The 18,340-nt window shown below is 37.3% G+C and overlaps 1 protein-coding gene across 4 annotated transcripts in view; it reads left to right on the top strand.

Moving 5' to 3' along the window:
- Window positions 1-12,947, top strand: part of JPH1 (junctophilin 1) — an 82,624-nt gene extending 69,677 nt beyond the window's left edge. The window contains exons 4-6 of one of the 4 annotated variants that reach the window (XM_040062202.2): window positions 2,125-2,786; window positions 10,102-10,197; window positions 10,304-12,947. In XM_040062202.2, the coding sequence (XP_039918136.1) occupies window positions 2,125-2,786; window positions 10,102-10,182 (743 nt within the window). In that variant the 3' untranslated portion in view covers window positions 10,183-10,197; window positions 10,304-12,947. The remainder of the gene's footprint in view (window positions 1-2,124; window positions 2,787-10,101; window positions 10,198-10,303) is intronic. The other 3 variants (XM_040062193.2, XM_040062211.2, XM_040062221.2) reach the window with 3 other exon arrangements.
- Window positions 12,948-18,340: the final 5,393 nt, after the last annotated feature.

The raw sequence follows: 18,340 nt of genomic DNA on the forward strand, positions 1-18,340 counted from the left end.
GTTGATTGTAGGAAAGGGTGGAGAGGGATGACATTTCTGAGGTCATTTCTGAGGTAATTTTCTGACGTTTTCCTTATGAAAGTGTCTTCAGTTTGTCAAGTGCTGTCAGATATTAGTAAAAGTCAAATCTTTACATACGTAAGGCAGTCCAGAGCTGTCACGGTAAGTGAATTTTCAGAATTTGGGCAGCATTGTGAGACTGAAGAGATAGTGTTCCAATTGGATGCTTTAACCACAGCAGTCATAAAGAGCAAGCTAATGTGAATATGGATCTGTCCGTGATAAATAATCACAGCAATTTGACAGCTCTGTGGCTTGGGCTTAAAGATTAGTCAGAGCTCTTTAATCTATCCTTTTCTCTTTACACCCCTAATTATATCTAATGTGAAAAGATATGAAAAAGAAAGTTTATGCATGTTAAACCCCTCAGCATTACCTTATGTATCTCAGCAAAGGTGGAAGAAAATCCCCGACATGACTGTGAATTTTTTGAATGGCGATCATACCTGTAACTTTATATATGGAAACTCTTAATTTGCATCGTACTGCCTTTCCCTTCTACCAGGACTGTGAATCAAGCCTCTAGATCTCTCCTTCTGTGCAGGCTTAACTCCTCAAAGCTTCCTCCTCAATGTCATTTGAGAACAAATCCTGGCTTGTCTGTGTCTAGCCTTCTTTCTTAACAGCTCCCTATTTCCACCCATGGTTTTCCGAGATGCCAAAAATGTTGTGATTTTCCTGCTCAAAAGACCTTGCATGCCGAGTAATTCTTCTTCTCAGCAATGCTTCCTTACCAGATGACTCAATAACTTCCAAAAGCTTCATGCTGCTCTTCCTTCCTCTCATCTTCTCACTGTGTAGAGATGCATATGCTTCTGGCATCTGTAGAAACACTGTATCTCCCTAGCACAGTTAGAGCCTCCTTTAAACTCAAAAGCAGAAAAGTGTGTGCAGACATTCTTCTTTGGGCACAGAATTTCTCTAGGACTTAGAGCACAGATAGGCCTCACTTAGAGAAGGGTAAAAAAATCTCAAAGGAAAGTTGTGGTGCTAGCAAGGATGGAAGTGGAGAAACAGTTGCAATGTATTTTTCATAAGCCATTTTAGAATATACAGGAAGATTGTTGGCAGTTTTTTGTTCAGAGAGCTCCCCAACTTCTGACTTCTTAGGGAAACTGATCCTGGAATCTGAGATGTGATCTCTAGGAAGTAAAACAGAAAATATTGCCTACAATGCATACAGATTTAGAGCAATTTTGTTTCTTCAGCAGTGTTTGTTCAAGTATTACCATTAAAAAATTTAATCTGAGAACCAAAACTTGGAGCAGAGCATGTCAGCCAGCTTCTGTTTATGTTAACAGCTGTATAGACATGTAGTTTGATAAGTGAATCCTAGTAGTGAGTGTGCAGGTGGGTGCTTAACTAGAATTTGGGGAGAGGATATTTTTCACACTTGCTGTTCTCTAAGTATTTTCCTGGTGAATGTAAGAGATTTTGTGTTCCTGCTTTCTAAGCAGTAATTGTATTAGCAACTAGAATGGTTAACCGGGGTCTTTAGATGGGAGTGGCTGGTTCTGGCAGACAAAGCCAGCATGTGATAGTTCAAGGCATATATATGTGTATATAAGACAAGGTGACATTCACCCAAAGGGGAGAAAAAGTGATTCAAGCCCTTTTTCCTGTAGCTTATAAGAAGAGAAGAGACATTTCGTTCTGATGGTTAGCTATCTACACATCAAACAGGTACTCTGATCATTAGAAGGTAAATCTCTTAGGGTACTCAAAAGCAAAACATACCTCAAAGATGCCTCTCACTAAAGGAATGATAGGTGATGTAAGGTTAGTCAATCTTCAGTCGCTCAGACTTCACTCAGGAGCAATTTATATACCATGGGCCTTTGAAAAGCTGAAGATGTAGAGTAACTGAGCCAAGATAATAAGTAGTTCCAACAATTATTAAAAAAACTACAATAACTCTAGTGCCTGAGCAATTTGGATCAAATCACTATGGATGTCAATGAATTGTTGCGTTTTAGCAAGGCAGTGCAGTCTGACATCCCAATGCAATAGTTTTACTGTGAACTTTGTTTTGATCTTAATATTTCTATTACACTATTTTTTCAGGCCCTGATTATATCAAACAAAAATTTCAAGAAGGAATGGATGCAAAAGAAAAATCTGAAGAAAAAGGTCAGGAGAAACCACCCACCCCAAAAGAGTCACCTCACTTTTATCGAAAAGGTACTACACCCCCTCGGACCCCAGAAGCGAGCCCAAGAAATAGTCCTCCTCTTTCTTCTGAGACTTCTCCTTCAAAACAACTGAAAAGGCAAAGCTCCACTTCTGGGGCAAGACTCAGTCAAGAAAAAAAGCTTTTAGCCGCTGAGAATATAACACCCACAACTAACAAGCCTTTATATTCAAAAGCGCCAGCGAAGGAGGAAGTAGCTGGGAAACACCAGCCAAAGTTTTCAGCCCAGCACAATCCCAGCAGCACAGAGAATGGGGAGCTGCATGGTCACTACCATGGCTATTATGTAAAAATGAATCCAACAGTGCTTCCACAGGAGCTCAGGGAAGAAGATGAATATTCCAACCCTTCACCATCAACACTTGCACGGATCCCGCCCTCTCAGAAGCCAAGTCCTGCTAGATCTGGGGGTAAGCCAGATGCCAAAGAAAACAAGCCTGACATAAAAATTAAGAAACCAGAATTTGCTGCACCAAAGAACCCAGCTAATAATGAGTCACATTCAACAATGGAGAAAGAAGTAGGAAACAGCTCGGTAAGTACTGCAAGAAACATTTTCACTTTCACTGCCTTTTTGCCTCCGATTGCTGAGCTTTGAAACCTAAACACAGGCAAAGCTCACTTCTGTCAAATCTTCATCTGGATACAGTCCGCTAGCTAAAAGCCTCTACTCTTGGAGTGAAGAAGAATTTCAGTCTGGCATGAGCAAAGGAGTTTTAAAACTCCCTTTTCAGATCAGTGTGAATCTTAATTTCATTATTATTTAAAAATAATAAAATTATCAATACCTATGCAGAAAAGGAGTGATGACTAGTAGCATTTCTATTTCATGTTAGAAGAAAAAGCCAGGGTATGAAATTCAAAATCTCTGATGATGATTCTCTGACTTTTGGGCCAAGAGAAACTCAGGAAAGCATTAGTTTTACATCCTAAAGTTAACCTTCAGTGAATGAAGAGTTCTAGATAATTGTCATAATGTTTCTCTTTTATAAGCATTGTTTCTTTGAGTCATTTTTGGTGGTACTCTACAAAACAAACAGTGTGTCATTATTGACGGGATAAACAGAATGGCCCATTTAAAGAGATCCAATTAGCCTTGTACTGATTGCAGGCAAAACACTTGAATAATCGACAGCAGACTTTGTTAATAAAGAACTTAGCAATAAAGAGGGGGAGTAATTTCCAACCAACATGAATTGTAAGGAGTCTTGACAAACAAGTTTAACATCTTCAGTTGTGACAGAAGAATCATAATCTCATTCAAGAAGATCACTTGATTTGCTTTTACATGGTCATGTATTCTGGCAAGGAAACAAGAGTAATGCAAAGGCTAAATGTCACATTAAAAGAATTTTTAAAAAAACTGACTGACGGTTCTCAAAAAGTAATTAAAAAACCATCAGTTATTTGATATTATTCTGGTGAGGTCATTCTTACATTAATTGTTATTCTAATCACATTCTTGTTAAAGACATACAAGAGGACATGAGAATATTGTCCCTGAGGTTTATAGAAGACACAGAGACCAGGAGAGTGGTCTATAATAAAGGCAAATACAAGCTCATGCAAATCAACTGCTAAGAAGGCTGAAAGTATAATTATCCATGGCAGCACAGCAAAATATAATATTGTGTATGAAAGACAATTCATAGAGCCTGGCCATGCAGGATCAGAACTGGAAAAGGTTGGTGGATCAGGAGCAAGAGAGGCAGCTGAACATGAGCTCCCAGTCTGCTGCTGTTGTTGAGAGATGTTAATATAATCCTTAGATTTATCAACAGAAAAGATTAAGCAAGAGTACATGGGAGTCTGTTCTGTCTGCTTTTGGCACGGGTGCAACCACTTCTGGGATAAAATAATGTCTGTAAATCGGGGATTTAAAATGAAAAAAAAAAACCTTGAGGGGGAGTCACACAAAGAGCTGCAAGAATAATTGAAATATATCTTACAATGAAAGATTCAAGGTATTAAAACCCCTGACATACTAAATCACTTTCTGTAAGTGTGCTTTATAGAACAGTTTCCCAGGCTAACAAGCAAATGTGCAAGAAGATCCAAGAGCTAGAAAGATTCAGATAAAAATCTTATTTTAAGTTGATTATAATGATCTTAATTAAATGTGCCATCAGTTTTCAGATGCCAGGGTTTTGGAGCCATCACTGAGTAGTTTGATAATGAGCATTTTGCCAAGATGATATTCTCTAGTGCTGCAGGAAGCTTTTATTCTGTTTTGTGCAGATCAAAGTAGACGTTCACAGAGGTTTTATAATCTGCAAATCTGTATTACAGCTGATATCAGCCCTTTACCGTTTCAAATCTCACAGATATTACTCCTATGTAGGGTAACACAAAGCTGACAGGCTTGTAAATGTTGAGTGAGCGTGTACAAATTTTAGGCTGAATTGGAATTGGTTTTTAGCTCTGGTGAAAATAAGTCACTAGAAATAGTCCTTATTTTTCCTTCATTCCAAATGATATTTTGGAGCTGAGGGAGGTTTCATCTTAACAAGTAGGGTACCTGAGCAGCAGTTTATTGACCTTCTAGAATAATCATGATAAGAACCGTGAACCTAGAGCCTGTTACCACAAAAGGTGTAAAAATGATGAGTTATTGTGCATTAGCTACTGTTTGTTCACTGATACTGCAGTGATATCTGGGAGCTCTACTCTAGGTCCCTCTACTTAATTTGAAGCATTCCAATCATATTACCAGCATTCCAATACGAAATGAGGAAGGTAGATTTTGGGAATTCATTTTTACTATAACATTATCTTAAGATGCATGTGGATAGACGTGGGTGTTTTTCAAAGATTCTAGTCTTCTATATGTGTCAGTAAATTTGCCCTTACAGACTAAATTTCCTACACGCTTATTTCTTCAAAGTGCTGAAAGTAAAAAGCTAAACTAATTAAAGCAAAAAAGAGTAGCCTACTGGCCTAGCAGTCTGAGGGAGAAACAGTACAGAATGGCTCTTAGCTTTGTTGGAGACTTCTAATTTTCAGTATCACCTTTCAGCTTCAGAAAAGCAGTAGCACCTTCTGCAGTGCTCCTGGGCTGAGCTCAGCAATGTGTTGGAATTAAGCAGTGGCTAAAGCTTAAGCTAAGACAGCACAATTACCGAGGAGAAGCCAGATTCACGGAATCATAGAATAGTTTGGGTTGGAAGGGACCTTAGAAGATCATCTAGTTACAACTCTCCTGCCATGGGCAGGGGCACCTTCCACTAGACCAGGTTGCCCAGAGCCCCATCCAGCCTGGTCTTGCACATTTTCAGGGATGAGGCATCCACAGCTTCTCTGGGCAGCCTGTGCCAATGCCTCACCACTGTCACAGTAAACAAATTCTTCATAATATTTAAACTTAATCTCTTCTAGTTTAAATCCATTTTCCCTTTTCCTAATTAATGTACTTCTCCTTATCCCAGATGTTATTCTGCATGTTAGACTTCAGAATTCTATAGTTGCATTGGGGAATTATTTTATTTCAGTAAGAAACAGCAATTGCTTTTTAGTCATTATGACAAATGGTTTTGTAATGCTTTAAGCGTGCCTTAGATCCTCCATAACAGTTCTAAAATATATTTGTTAAGGAATATAAAGAGAAAAGAACTTGCACTCTCATGAAAAGAAAATGATAAAACATGGTTTTGGAATGCAAAATAATGAATCTATTAACCTTTATTGAGCACTTTTGTTAGATTATCTGAAAGTGCTGTATAAAATTGTGCTGTGCTTTTTCCAGGTTTCCAGTCATAATGCATTAAGAACACAGATACAGAGAGGAAGATTTTAAGTTCTTCCTTCTATGTGTCTAAAGCAAAGCCATTTCTCATACCTGAATGAAACATCAGCTTTAATTTGGATTAATAATTTTAAATTACTTTATTTGCAACAAAGCTTGTAGCAGCTGTTTTAGTTATCACACTAATGTTTCATATTTTCTGTGAATGTTACGTCCTTAAGAACGTCTTCCGAGTATCATCTGTGTGATGTTAGTTGTAAGAACAATCTTGATTCTCTAAATATCCCCATTTCTGGCATTATACTTGAAAAATATCAGCACATACTTCTTATGCCACACATATAAGTGTGCTTCTCTGTGAACTTACTCCCTGATGTTCAAAAATCAAAATTCAAAATCACTGCAGAACTCATAAGGAAGAGTCACAGTTTTATCTAACTGGTCATTAGCAGCCTCTAGCCCCAGTTTCAGCTTGCACGCTGCTGTCCCACCTTGAATATGATCTGATTGGAGATTCTTTTGGATTTGAGTGAAAAATAGGATTGAATTTCACAAAACACTATAGTAGTGTATATTCGTGAATACCCTTTTTTTTTTTTTTGCCCGGTATGTGTCCATGTGTGCCCAGATAACAAGCCCAGGCACAAGTGTTTTACTAAATTGTAATTTTTTTTTTTTTTCATTTGGCAGGCAAAGATTTTTAAACACACATTGTTTAGCCTGGTTTTTACCTGAATGTAGCACAGTGATTCTACTCCCATCATTTTGTACAATTTTCATCTTTTTGTTCACCTAACATCTGTTTCGTAAGGGCCGTAAATACCATGATGTTTGAAAAATAGATTAGAATTTGCTGGATCCTAAAAAAAAACCTCTGAGCAAGAACTTTAGGATAAATTTAATGGACATTCCTAATTCAATGGAATTACAAGCTTACTCTTTTATTTCCTGGCACCACATTTTAGGAAAATAACTCTTTATTCCCCAAATGGAAACTAATCATATGGCTGTATTTTGAACTACATAAATGTCTTACTTATAAGAAGCTGAAAGGGTAAATTTAAGCAGGACTGAAGGTTTTCTACCACAGCTTCTTTAGTGCACCTGTTCTAGTCACTCTAGGACTGTTCAAACTAATTTTGGCTTTTGCTATTTTAAGCCCTTGCGGGACGCTGAAGCCTTACTTGTGGCATTTGTCTTAAAGCATTAAATGCTTATTTTATAGGTGTCTACAAAACAGTAGGTGGTAGTTCATTGCATAATAACTGTGTGCTCCATAAATGTTGTTTTATCATTTTTCACTGTATCAGGAAATCCTGCTTTGGGCTGAAAGGTATAGTTATCAGAAGGTAAAACACAATACACATAGCAGGCCAAAGAATATGAGCTTTACTTCTTTTGTATAAAGAGGTATCTTTATGATATTTCATTATCATAAAGAGATAACATATTTTTCTGTGATCTTCATGTGAAGTCAACAGCCCAGTTCTTAAGGTGTCACTTGCTTCTGTCTTTGTAGATGAGACTTCTTGATTCAGAGCATAGCCCCTGGGGTTTTTAGCCTAATTTATCTAATGTTACTGTGGTGAGATTTTTATACCTAACCTGACTGACAGATGCATCCAAAGAGAAGTCCCCTTTCCCTCCAACAAGCTTAATTACCTGAGGCTGTGCACTAATGATACCGAGCTGCCATTAGTGCTGCAGTCCCAATTTGGCAATCAGAAAAACTCTGTCTTGCAGCTACCAGGATGCTGTTCCATGATGTATTTCAGGTAATTAACAAGTTCTTGGCTCCTGTGAAGACACCATAGGTTCAATTTTTTTTTTTTTTTTCAGTTGCAATAAATCAATGTGATTTTCATAGATATTCTTTTCAAATGTGCAAAGTACTAGATGGCCAACTCCCGAAAAATTTTAATGGTACTTGGCAAGGATCTTCACAGTTCCTTGCAATTCCTGGTGCAGTATAAATATATAGTGTGGCATAACTGTAAAATCTTCAGGTGGGATTCCAGCCTTTAAAGGAACTATTGACCTGGTTTGAATCATATGAGTAGTCCCTATTGGAATCATAGGATTATGGAAGTCATAGAGTGTTTGGGTTGGAAAGGAAGTTTAAAGACCATCTGGTTCCAACCCCTGTGCCACGAGCAGAGACACCTTCCACTAGACCAGGTTGCTCAAAACCCCATCCAACACTTCCAGTCATGGGGCATCCACAGCTTCTCTAGGCAACCTGTTCCAGTGCCTAACACCAGAAAGAAAGACGTTGAACCCACATCTGACTGGAAATTAATAGTGTAATCAAATCACACTTCTGCAGAGAGCAAGGCTGCTCACAGTGCTGTGGTACCCATATCTGGAGCTGTGCTTTCCTCTTATGCCTGTTCTCTGCCTCCAAGTGTCTCATATGCTTTGGCACATGGTGAGTCACTTCCACTAAGGAGGAAAGAACATGGTTCCACTTCTGTTCTGTGATCTGATGGTTGAAGCATACCACTGGTAAGTGGGAGCTTGTTACTCGAAATCACTTTGACTAAGGTGTCATTAAACCTGGTCTTCAGTTTCCTAGTGAATATTTTAGACATTCCGCCGTTAAGCAAAATGTGGGTGCTACTGCCACTACCATTACCCTACAGCATCATTTAATTGGCATTGTGATAATCTCAATCATTGTTTGAACTTGAACACATGCTTCTCAGCAGAGGTGAGCCGACACCTCTGAGTTGGTGCAAAGGGAACTTGATGGCTGTTATGGATAGAGGTGCTGATGAGGTTTAGACTCACCAGAGATTTAAGCAGTACCTGATATAATGTATTTTGTAACTTACTGAAAAACTTAGCAGCCCACATCTGGCCTGCCATCTGAACTACTGTGTGAGGATGTGGTCTGATGAAGGTGTTTAATGAGACTGTTTCAGGAGAGCATGTGATGATAATAATAAAGACACAAGTACTATTCCATAGCTTCGCAGTTACACTGTTGCTACCAATTACTAATAGCAAGTTCTTACACCTTAGTGTTCCAGAAATTATATAGCTGATAGTATTATGTTGTCATGAAGCATAACGAACTTCTCCAAGGCATGCCTCATGTGAAAAGTAAAAACACTGTATTGTTTCTCCTTCAATATATACTTTCTTATGCAAGCCAGTGGTTCTTGTGTAGCTCAGAAGATAGTTTTCTGAACAGGTTTTCTGGTGGGCTTTCTGATTTGTTTTAGCTTACAGTGCAACTGTAAAGAGTATAAAAATCATTGTAAAATTATGTTGTAATAAACCAAATATGTTAACAGTGGAAGAGAACTGAGAATTTTCATCTGTTGGGACATTTTTTCAAGGTGATTTTTGGAAAACATCCATTAAAAAAAAAATCTAAAGTTGCTAAAAAGAAATAAAAACTGTTCTCTGGCTTCACAGAAATACTAAAATTTTCTAACAAACTTTAAATTTTCTAACAAACTTTAGCTCTAGCTAGGAATGGAAGGATTTTTTTGACTTTTCTTCAATGCGTAGGTCTTTAAGATAAGTGTCTGAGTAAATCAAAACAGGATTAATTTTGCAGCTGTAAAATGCACTTTAATCTGTAATGGAAACAGGTTTGTTAGTGCAAGGGTAAGTAAATTTTCTTCTCTATTTGGATTATCAAAAAAGTGTATTCTTTTCATAAAGCATCTTTGTTATGTCTGTTTTGAAATGGGTTGGAACTGGAAGAGGAACCCTCTGTAAGGATAAGGAGCAGCACCCTGACTTCCGTAAAGTAGTTTACATTCTTTGTTTGGCTTTATTTTAAGCTGACATTGTTTTTGTGTTGATGGGTTTGTTTTCATTTGTTGACGCAGTTGTATTTGTCAGGTGGCTTAATCTCTCTGTGATTAAGAACAGTGGACTAATATACTCTCACCTGTATTTATCTAGTTCGTTTTCACATAGATGATATTTATCTCACCTGAATATCAAGGGTAGTGGCTGTGTTCCAGCAGCAGGGTCTGTTTCCTTCACAGCAAGGTCAAAACCTATAGAAATTGTGAAGTCGGGTCTCGTTCATTGCTGTGCATATATGTGGGGGGTTGCATTAATTCTGATATCTTTATTTTATTTTCAGGGCCCTAACTCAGTCATGATCGCCCTGGTAATGCTGTTGAATATTGGTTTAGCCATTCTTTTTGTCCATTTTCTAACTTGATTGGAATTAGGAAAGGTAAGAAAGGTCTTGCTTTCGTATAAAATCACCTTATCCACCCCACCTTAAATGTTAATGATTTAATTTCTTCACATACTTTTAATGTTCCCCACTTTAATTTTAGCTATGCCTGAATGTGATTCAACATAGTTATTTAATATTGTAACTGTTTTGACCCTTCAGTGAAGTCATGACAACTAGTGGTGTTAGCCCACAATTCTCTGCAGTTGTGTCATCAGCCTTTTAAATGGCACCTGTCATACTCAGACACAGGGAAGGAGGCTTGGAATTAGGATGGGACGCAAGAGAGATGAAACTTGGAAAATTCAGCCAGGGGCCCAGATCAGTTTCTCTGCTGGTGGCTCGTGGCTTTGGGGTCCTCTGAAAGCTGAAGCAAGCAGCCATGTTGGAAAGCAAACAAAATAATCTGCTGAAGCAGCCCCGCCAGTGAAGTGCGTTGGCTTCTCCATCTGTTCCAGCAGAGTGTAACTAAACTGGAAATGCACGGAGCTGCACTTTTTGCTGATGGAAGTTAACAGCTGCCTTACTATTTTACCGTCTGATGTTTTTAGTGGGGAGATGGGAAAACGACTGCCAGAGGAATGTGGTCAGAGGATTCTGTTGCTGTGGAAGTGATTCCAGCGTTCACTCCTATCTCATTAGAAGAAATAGTTAGCAACATCAGTCACCAGTCTTATTCCATTACCTGCTGCTTTTAACATCTCCTGCAGTGTTCTGGGAGATCGAATTTCATTTGCCTGTGCATGATTCTGTTCATTTGTTGTTTATGAAATTTGATGTATAGCCATAAGTAGTGCTTAGTCCAACCTGGAGAAAACACAAGTTCTGCCTAGCAGCAGAAGCAGAAAATTAAATATATTTTTCCTAGTCCAGGGATAAAATTCTTAAATTCATTTTCTTAAACCTGAAGAGTCATTTTGCATTAAGGTTCAGTAAATAATACGCCATTACTGCAAAACTTAAAAGATACCTCTATCTTCCTTAAAATGCTCAAATACTTATGCCAATACCAAGCAAAAATTTTCATAGTAAAAAAAAGAGAATCTTACATTGGTACAAGCACATTCTAAACAGGAGATAGAGTATCAAGATAAACCAAGAAAGGTGAGATATAGGGTTTGCATGTTGACTTTCTTTTTCTTTTTTTTCTTAATTCTGGTACTGTGGTAATTGGTGATTTGAATTATTATGTTGCAACACTGAGGTATTTTGACATCAGTTAAAATAAAGTTTTGTCTGGGTGCACATTGATGCCAATGACAGTAAAGCTAGCTAATGTTCATAATAAATCATAATTTTAAAATGTTAGATTTGTGTTGAATACATTCAGGTAGAGCATTTAAAAATGTTAAGTGATTGCTTATCAATTTGATGCCTTCAGTGTCTTTAAAGTCCATGTATAATTTTACCTCAACATTAAAAAAGCCTCAAATTTGGAAAAAAAAAAAAAAGCCTCATTTGGAAAGTTTGTCTTAAGTAGTTTCATAGCCCTTTGTTCAAACCATGTGATCACATTTCTTTTTATGTGCCATTATACTGTAATTATTGTACCCTATATTAATCAAATGCATGCTTATTTAGTGAAGATATGTGGTGTGATCATTTGGCAAGCAAACATTTTAATTTAAAGCTGCAAAAAGCAAAGGGCTTGTATTACGGTTTATTTTACCTCTATTAGAAAATCTTCCATACGGTATAGTTTTTGAACCTGTTTGTAAACTTTCTAAGTTTTTTGCATGGTTTAATGGGCAGCATTCTTACAAAATACATTAGCTATTTTTTGATGCAGCGTAGTAAAGTGCCGTAGGTATGGACTGAATATTGTGCAGCGAAGCAGCTCCGAGCAGGGCAGTAACACCATGGTGTTTTTTACAGAAGTATGTTGAGAATCCTGTGTTTTGACCAGTGTGGATAAAGAAGAAAGCAGAAAGAGAGCAAATGAAAATAAAACTTGTATATTTATTTTTAAGGGGAAAAAAAAAAAAAAGTTTAAATTGTGTTTTAAATTTAGGAAAGTAATTTTTAAATAAGAACAAAATTTAAAAGTTACTGTGTAAGCCTTGAATTAATGGATGAAATGTTCCATCCCACTATTAAATCACCCCGTCTCCTTACATGGAGAGGTAATTTTGTAACTGACATATTTAATTCCTATTAAATGTTTATTTAAAATACTTTATGCTCTGGAAATAATGGGTAACAAAGCTTATGAAAAATGTTTATAAATTTAAGTAAGCATGTTAGTACCATTTATAAATATGTATGATTTATAAGCTTTTTTAAAACAAAGCTCAAACAAATTGTTGGTATTTTTCTAAAATGTGCACAGTTGTATTTTACATGAAAGGCTATTTATAATTGGTTGTTATACTGTACACTACATTTTGGACAGCACAATTAAGCCTGCCAATGTACTTAAAAATGTCATTTTGTCTATTTAAAGTTTCTTGCTGTCAAAGAATGAACTCTTTACCTATGAGTTTCTCTATTTATAATTCTTGACCCAAAATGTACAATGTACAGTTTTCACAACTGTATTTGCTCTAATAAAAATAAATTGGTTATTAATAGAGTTTCAGACTGCTTTTTCCTGTTTATGAGTTACTTTGTTCACTCTTTGGAAGCATTTTTTTCTAACTAATCAAACAGGAGTGAAGCAGGAAAATGGGTGAAATTCTAGTCCCTTTGGAATAATTGTGAGTTACTGTTTTCAACAAAAGTGATTCTGGAGAACAATTTAAAATAAATTAAAAAAAAAAAAAGTCAAGCTTCCCTTTGTGTCTTCTTTTATTTTCTGATACAGGATTTAGTGTCTTTATAAATTTAGTATCTTATTACTTATTAATCTATATTACCCTCCCGCTACAAGATGGTTTGATCAATTTTGTTTTAATTGGTGGGTGACTGGTCCATTAACAGCTGCTCTTGTAGGGGAATTAATTTTTTGGGTTCTTCGGGATCTTCATAGGTTCAAAATCAACATGAAGTTTGTGAGCCAATATTTACACAGAGAAAATTGGCCTTTACAGCTATCTTAAAACCACCATATTTGCTGAACTACTCAATCAGCTGAAAATATAATTTTCCATTATTCCAGTTCATACTAGAGTCAACTGTACTGAAATCCTAATGTGTAGTTCAAAAGAAGAGCAATTTTTATTAGTAGTTCCTATTTAATGGAAATATATTTTTAGGAAGCAGTCATTACTGTCTTGTTCTTTAAAATAATTCTATGAGCATGAAGCTTATCTTTAAGAATTTTTATTTTCTGCACAATACCTGGTCTCTAAAGAAAATCTTTGGCTCTTTAAGGAGAGAAAAATGCATTCTCAAGAAAAATCAACAGAAATAACTTTAATGCCAAAAAATTTTAAAGTCAACTTCAGTGAGATGATTCTGCTGACATTTGTGATCCAGAGTGTATATGTTCAGAAATGAAAATAAACTGTCTATTAAATATTTCTTAGGGTGTATGAATGTGATAATATACTCAGGCATATAAAGATGTGAACAGCAGCAAGCAAAAGATGTGCACAGAGATAGAAGAAAAAGGTTCTCGTAATTTTCAAGTCATTTCTCATCTGAGATGTTTCTACCAGTGGTTTGTATTACAAATGCTGTTACGTGGCCATGCGTCTGCTGTGCCTAAAGGAAAAAAAACATGGACACAGAGTACAATGTAATGCTTCAAGATCTGCTCCAGCATGAAAAATTTCACCCACTTCCAGAAAGGAAAGCTTTTCTCAGGCAAAGTAGTTTCTCCTGGCACAGTTGTGTGTTTGCCCGCAGGTGCCACTAAGCAGTGAGCTCTCTCAACCTTGAATCTCAGGCCTGGTTTCTTGGACAGCTCCATTTATCCGGTTAAACCATATGTACAGTGTACACAGACAGCAAGGGAATGAGGGTGAGGTGCTATAGGCTGAAGAAAAAAGGAGAATAATCTGTCATAGCTTTTAGGGCATTTCTTTATGTAGTGTATATACATACATACATACATATATATATATATATAAATTTGCCTTTCCATCAGAAAAGCAATAAGGAACATGAGGAGCAAGGAATTGTTGGCATTTGCTTTCCAGAATGAGGGGTTCACTTTGAAAGTAGAAATTTTGAGACATATGGCTACAACTTGCCTCTCAGATTCAGACGTACATTAAAAAAATATTAAATATAGGCTACTGCTGACTTTAAAAGAAGTAGACACCTCTTTAAAAGAAGTAGACACCTCTTTATGAGAGTAAAATTAAAAGCCTTGAAATAGTTATTTACGTAACTTTTAATGATGTTCTGTGATTACATATTTATTAAATTCCCTGTTAAGGTACACAGTATGAAAAGATTCTGACAATAGCATAGATGCAAGGATAAAAGCCTGGAGAATTCAGCACATGCTGAGCCTCACTAACGTTCTTAGTTGTTATTAATAAAACATGGTTGTGAATTGTATCTAAATGGTTTTACTCATAGCTCATTTGGACTGTTTAGTCAGGGGAGACGGTTCTACAGGCCGTTCTCCAATGGAAATGTAATTCAGTAAACAAAGCATATTAAGAGAATGGAGATTAAATAAGCCTTTCAAATGAAGCAGTCTTCTCATTCTCTCATTTAATATTCACAGAAACAGCCAAAAATAGTCTGAGCAAGTAGCTGTGTATGCCAGCATGTTCTAGCTGAGCCATCTACGGTATCCGTCCCCATTTTTTGACTCCACACAGAAATTGCAAACTAAGAGACAGAAAAACAGTCTATAATGTCTGTGGCTATAAACTAGAAGGAAAAAAGCCACTTTGTCTATCTGAACAGTTTGTTTTGACCATGTCTGTAACAGCAGAACAAATCCCTTATCCGCCTAAAACCAATAGCAAAAATAAGGAGAATTTGATAACACTCTCTCATGTTTCTTCCTTTTATTTGCTACAAAGAGGGGATGGGGGGGGAGGACAGGGAACAACTTTTTTTAAGCGGATAATCTAAATTTCATCATGTCAGTATGTGCTTGCTTCAGCTAATGCTTTTCACAATCCCTTGGGGGTGGTTATCTAGGAGATTTTAGGTGCAAACTGGCAGTATATTGGATGTCATTTCTACAAGAGGGTTTTGAATTTTTCTCAGTAATGAAAAAAAAAAAAAAAGAAAAAAAGAAAGAAGAAAAAAAAAAAAAAACCACACCACAACAGGATTTCCCTTACCACCAGCAAAAGTGGGTTTGGTGGTACTTTTGCTGTACCATCAGTCTTTTTCTAATTATCTTCTGTCTTTCACTGCCCACCCACATCCCAGTTCTGACAAATTCAACTTAAGCAGTTTTGCCCTGTGTGTGGACATTGACCCTAGAATCAGCCACTCACTCCAGAAACGTGTGTTTTCTGTGGGCCACTTGTTGAGTGTTTTCAGCTCTCTGTGGCTGTGGAGCCTGTCTCTACTGCAGTTTGCCCCACAGCAAACTGCACGTGTCATATCACAGGTTTCATTGGGTCCATTCTCTGCACAGTGTCAACGCTGGTTTATGCAACTGTATTATAATTTCAAATCTACTCTCTTTGTCTCCAGTGTCAGGACAGTGATTTAAATACAGTGTGTGGGAACTGAAAAGAAAAATACTGAAAGTGGTGCCATACACAGAGATTACTGATGGCACTTGGAATTCTTCATTTCCTAATAATGTCAGGTAATGCTGACATTATTAGGAAAAAAACCTTGTATCAGCTGGGTTAGGAAATCCTCTAAAAATTCCAGCACTAAGACTGGGAAAAAGATTGGTCATGCAGCTGAAGCTGATTCTCAAATCAGAAGAGCAAGGAATCTGAGGATTGTGATTTACTGGGACGGTGCAGGAGGATGATTTCTGGACCTGATATAGATTAATGTGGATTGTTGGACAAAATAAAATGCATCCTGTGTTGGAAATCTGGGGTTGTTCTCCTGCCTGAGCTTACATGTGTCTTCCTCCATGTCTTACACTGATAAATCAGGCAGCTCTGGGGAAGCTGGGTCATATACATTTAGACAAGGACTAGATTTTACATTTATAAGTGCCTTAAATACTAATTAAGTAAAGAGCAATAAATGATAAGTGAATCATAGGCTTTAAGCCATGGGCTTTGAATTTTGCTTTTTTTTATGTTGATTTCACCAAACTGGAAGAAAATACAGAACACAAAGAGTAGAATTTCAGATGCTGTCTTTCACAATAATAGGTATGTTAATCCATGAGAGTACCTGAATTCCTTTGAGATCATACATTAATTTGAGAAAGAGACATGTCTTTCTCAGCTTTATAGTCAGGTTCACTGGATAGCAGCTTGACAGAGACGCTGTGTTAGACCACAAAACACACATACTGACCAAGAGTTTTGAGAATGGCTGCCTGTATTTACATTTCTTCATCTACACATAATGATCTAAATTTAAAAATTTCCCAACTTCTGAACATGCCATGTTTAATATTCAGACACATTTCAGGAAAGGGGTAAGAGGAAAGTCAGATATTACACTGGAAACTGCGGTCTATGAAAATGTTAAATCTGGCCTACGAAATACACCAAAGGTTGAAAGCATTTAGATCTGGGGTTTGCATCAGTCATTGGAGCTACAGGCTCTGATTTTGGGATTTCAGTCAAAATCCAAACCTGGATCTGATTCCAAAGGCATACAAGTGAAATACTTGAACCAGGAGTGCTGTTGAGAAAGGGGCAGGAGGGAAGGGGAGCTACTTAAAATCAGGCTGCTGTAGCTCTGGGTAAATTAAACCATTATACTCTGTACTTTTGGAACGGTGTCATTAACTTTATTTAACGTAGCAATTTACTATATTCAGGACACGTTCCACAGAATACCTCAGAAAGTATCATCCTTCAAGGTAATGGTGCTTAATTACTTACCCAGTTTTAGCTGCAAAGTACTTTTATCATATAATACCACCAAGTCTTCAAAAATACTGTAAACTGCCTTCCATTTAACTATGACAGCTCAGCGCTAGATACTGTTTAGGCCACTGATGAGAAAGTCACTAAAGGATGGGATCGGCTACCATGGAAACGGTGAAGACAGAAGAGCACCAGCAGCATTTCACAGGGGCTAGGACTAAAAAAGACATTCTGCATAGAGAAGTTATTTCAAAGACATTTACATCATAGCCGATGGCTTCCATGCATTCCTGCCATTCCAAGACAACACATTCCTGGCATAGGCTGCAACAAGCCTCCACATGTACCAATGAAACACAGCAGAACAGGCATTGTCAGAAAGATTGGAAATGAATCTTAAGGAACTAGGAGGTACAGACATGTTGAAATCTAAAGCGGAAGCAAGAGGAAAGCATGAGAGAAAGGAAGAAAGGCAAAAGGAGAAGCTGTGAGGAACCTATATGTGTTAAAAGGGAGGCGAGGAGATTGCTTATAGGGAAAAAACACTAAGGAAATGGTCAATACTGGACCCAGAAGAAAGTGGCATTTGTTAGCTAGGAATATGAATGGGATAGAAGACTAAAAAGTCACTATCCTCAGCACTCAAACAGCTGCTCTAGAAAGCTGCTTTCCAAGCCCACGGGGATTAAGAAAAAAACAGATGGACTTAAATTGCATGAAAATTGCGATCCAAGTTAGGCATAAAGAAAAATTCTCTAATTGTAAGAATAATATCTTTGAATTAGATTACCACAGGATTGAGAATATTTAATATTTATTCTGAACAGACTGATTACAAATTGAAAGATTGCTGAACGTCCATTAATGGCCTGTTTTCTGTGATTCTACAATGATTATTATAGAATGTGAAAATCGGACAGAGGTGTGGTGAGAAGGAACTGGGGGACAAGAGAATGAGTTCTTTACTTACAGAAGAAACTTAAAGGAGAGTGTACTACAGGCATAAAGTAGTAGGATGCTTGAACAAGGCAGGTGACAGGAACAAGAAAACGTGAGCCATAGAGAGTGAAGAAGAGTGTTGGGGTTAACAGAAGGCACACAGAGCAAAGGGAATAAATGGGCAAAGCCCACAAATGCAGGGTTGCAATGGAGGAAGGAATACAGATAAGAAGTGGGCCAGGAAGCCTTAGGCAGTTCTGCAAGAGCAGCACACTGGAGCACAGCAAAGACAGCTTACGAGACAAAGACACAAAGCAACACCGAGGAGGCAT

Source organism: Hirundo rustica, chromosome 1, assembly GCF_015227805.2.
Source record: "Hirundo rustica isolate bHirRus1 chromosome 1, bHirRus1.pri.v3, whole genome shotgun sequence".
Taxonomy (NCBI): Eukaryota; Metazoa; Chordata; class Aves; order Passeriformes; family Hirundinidae; genus Hirundo; species Hirundo rustica.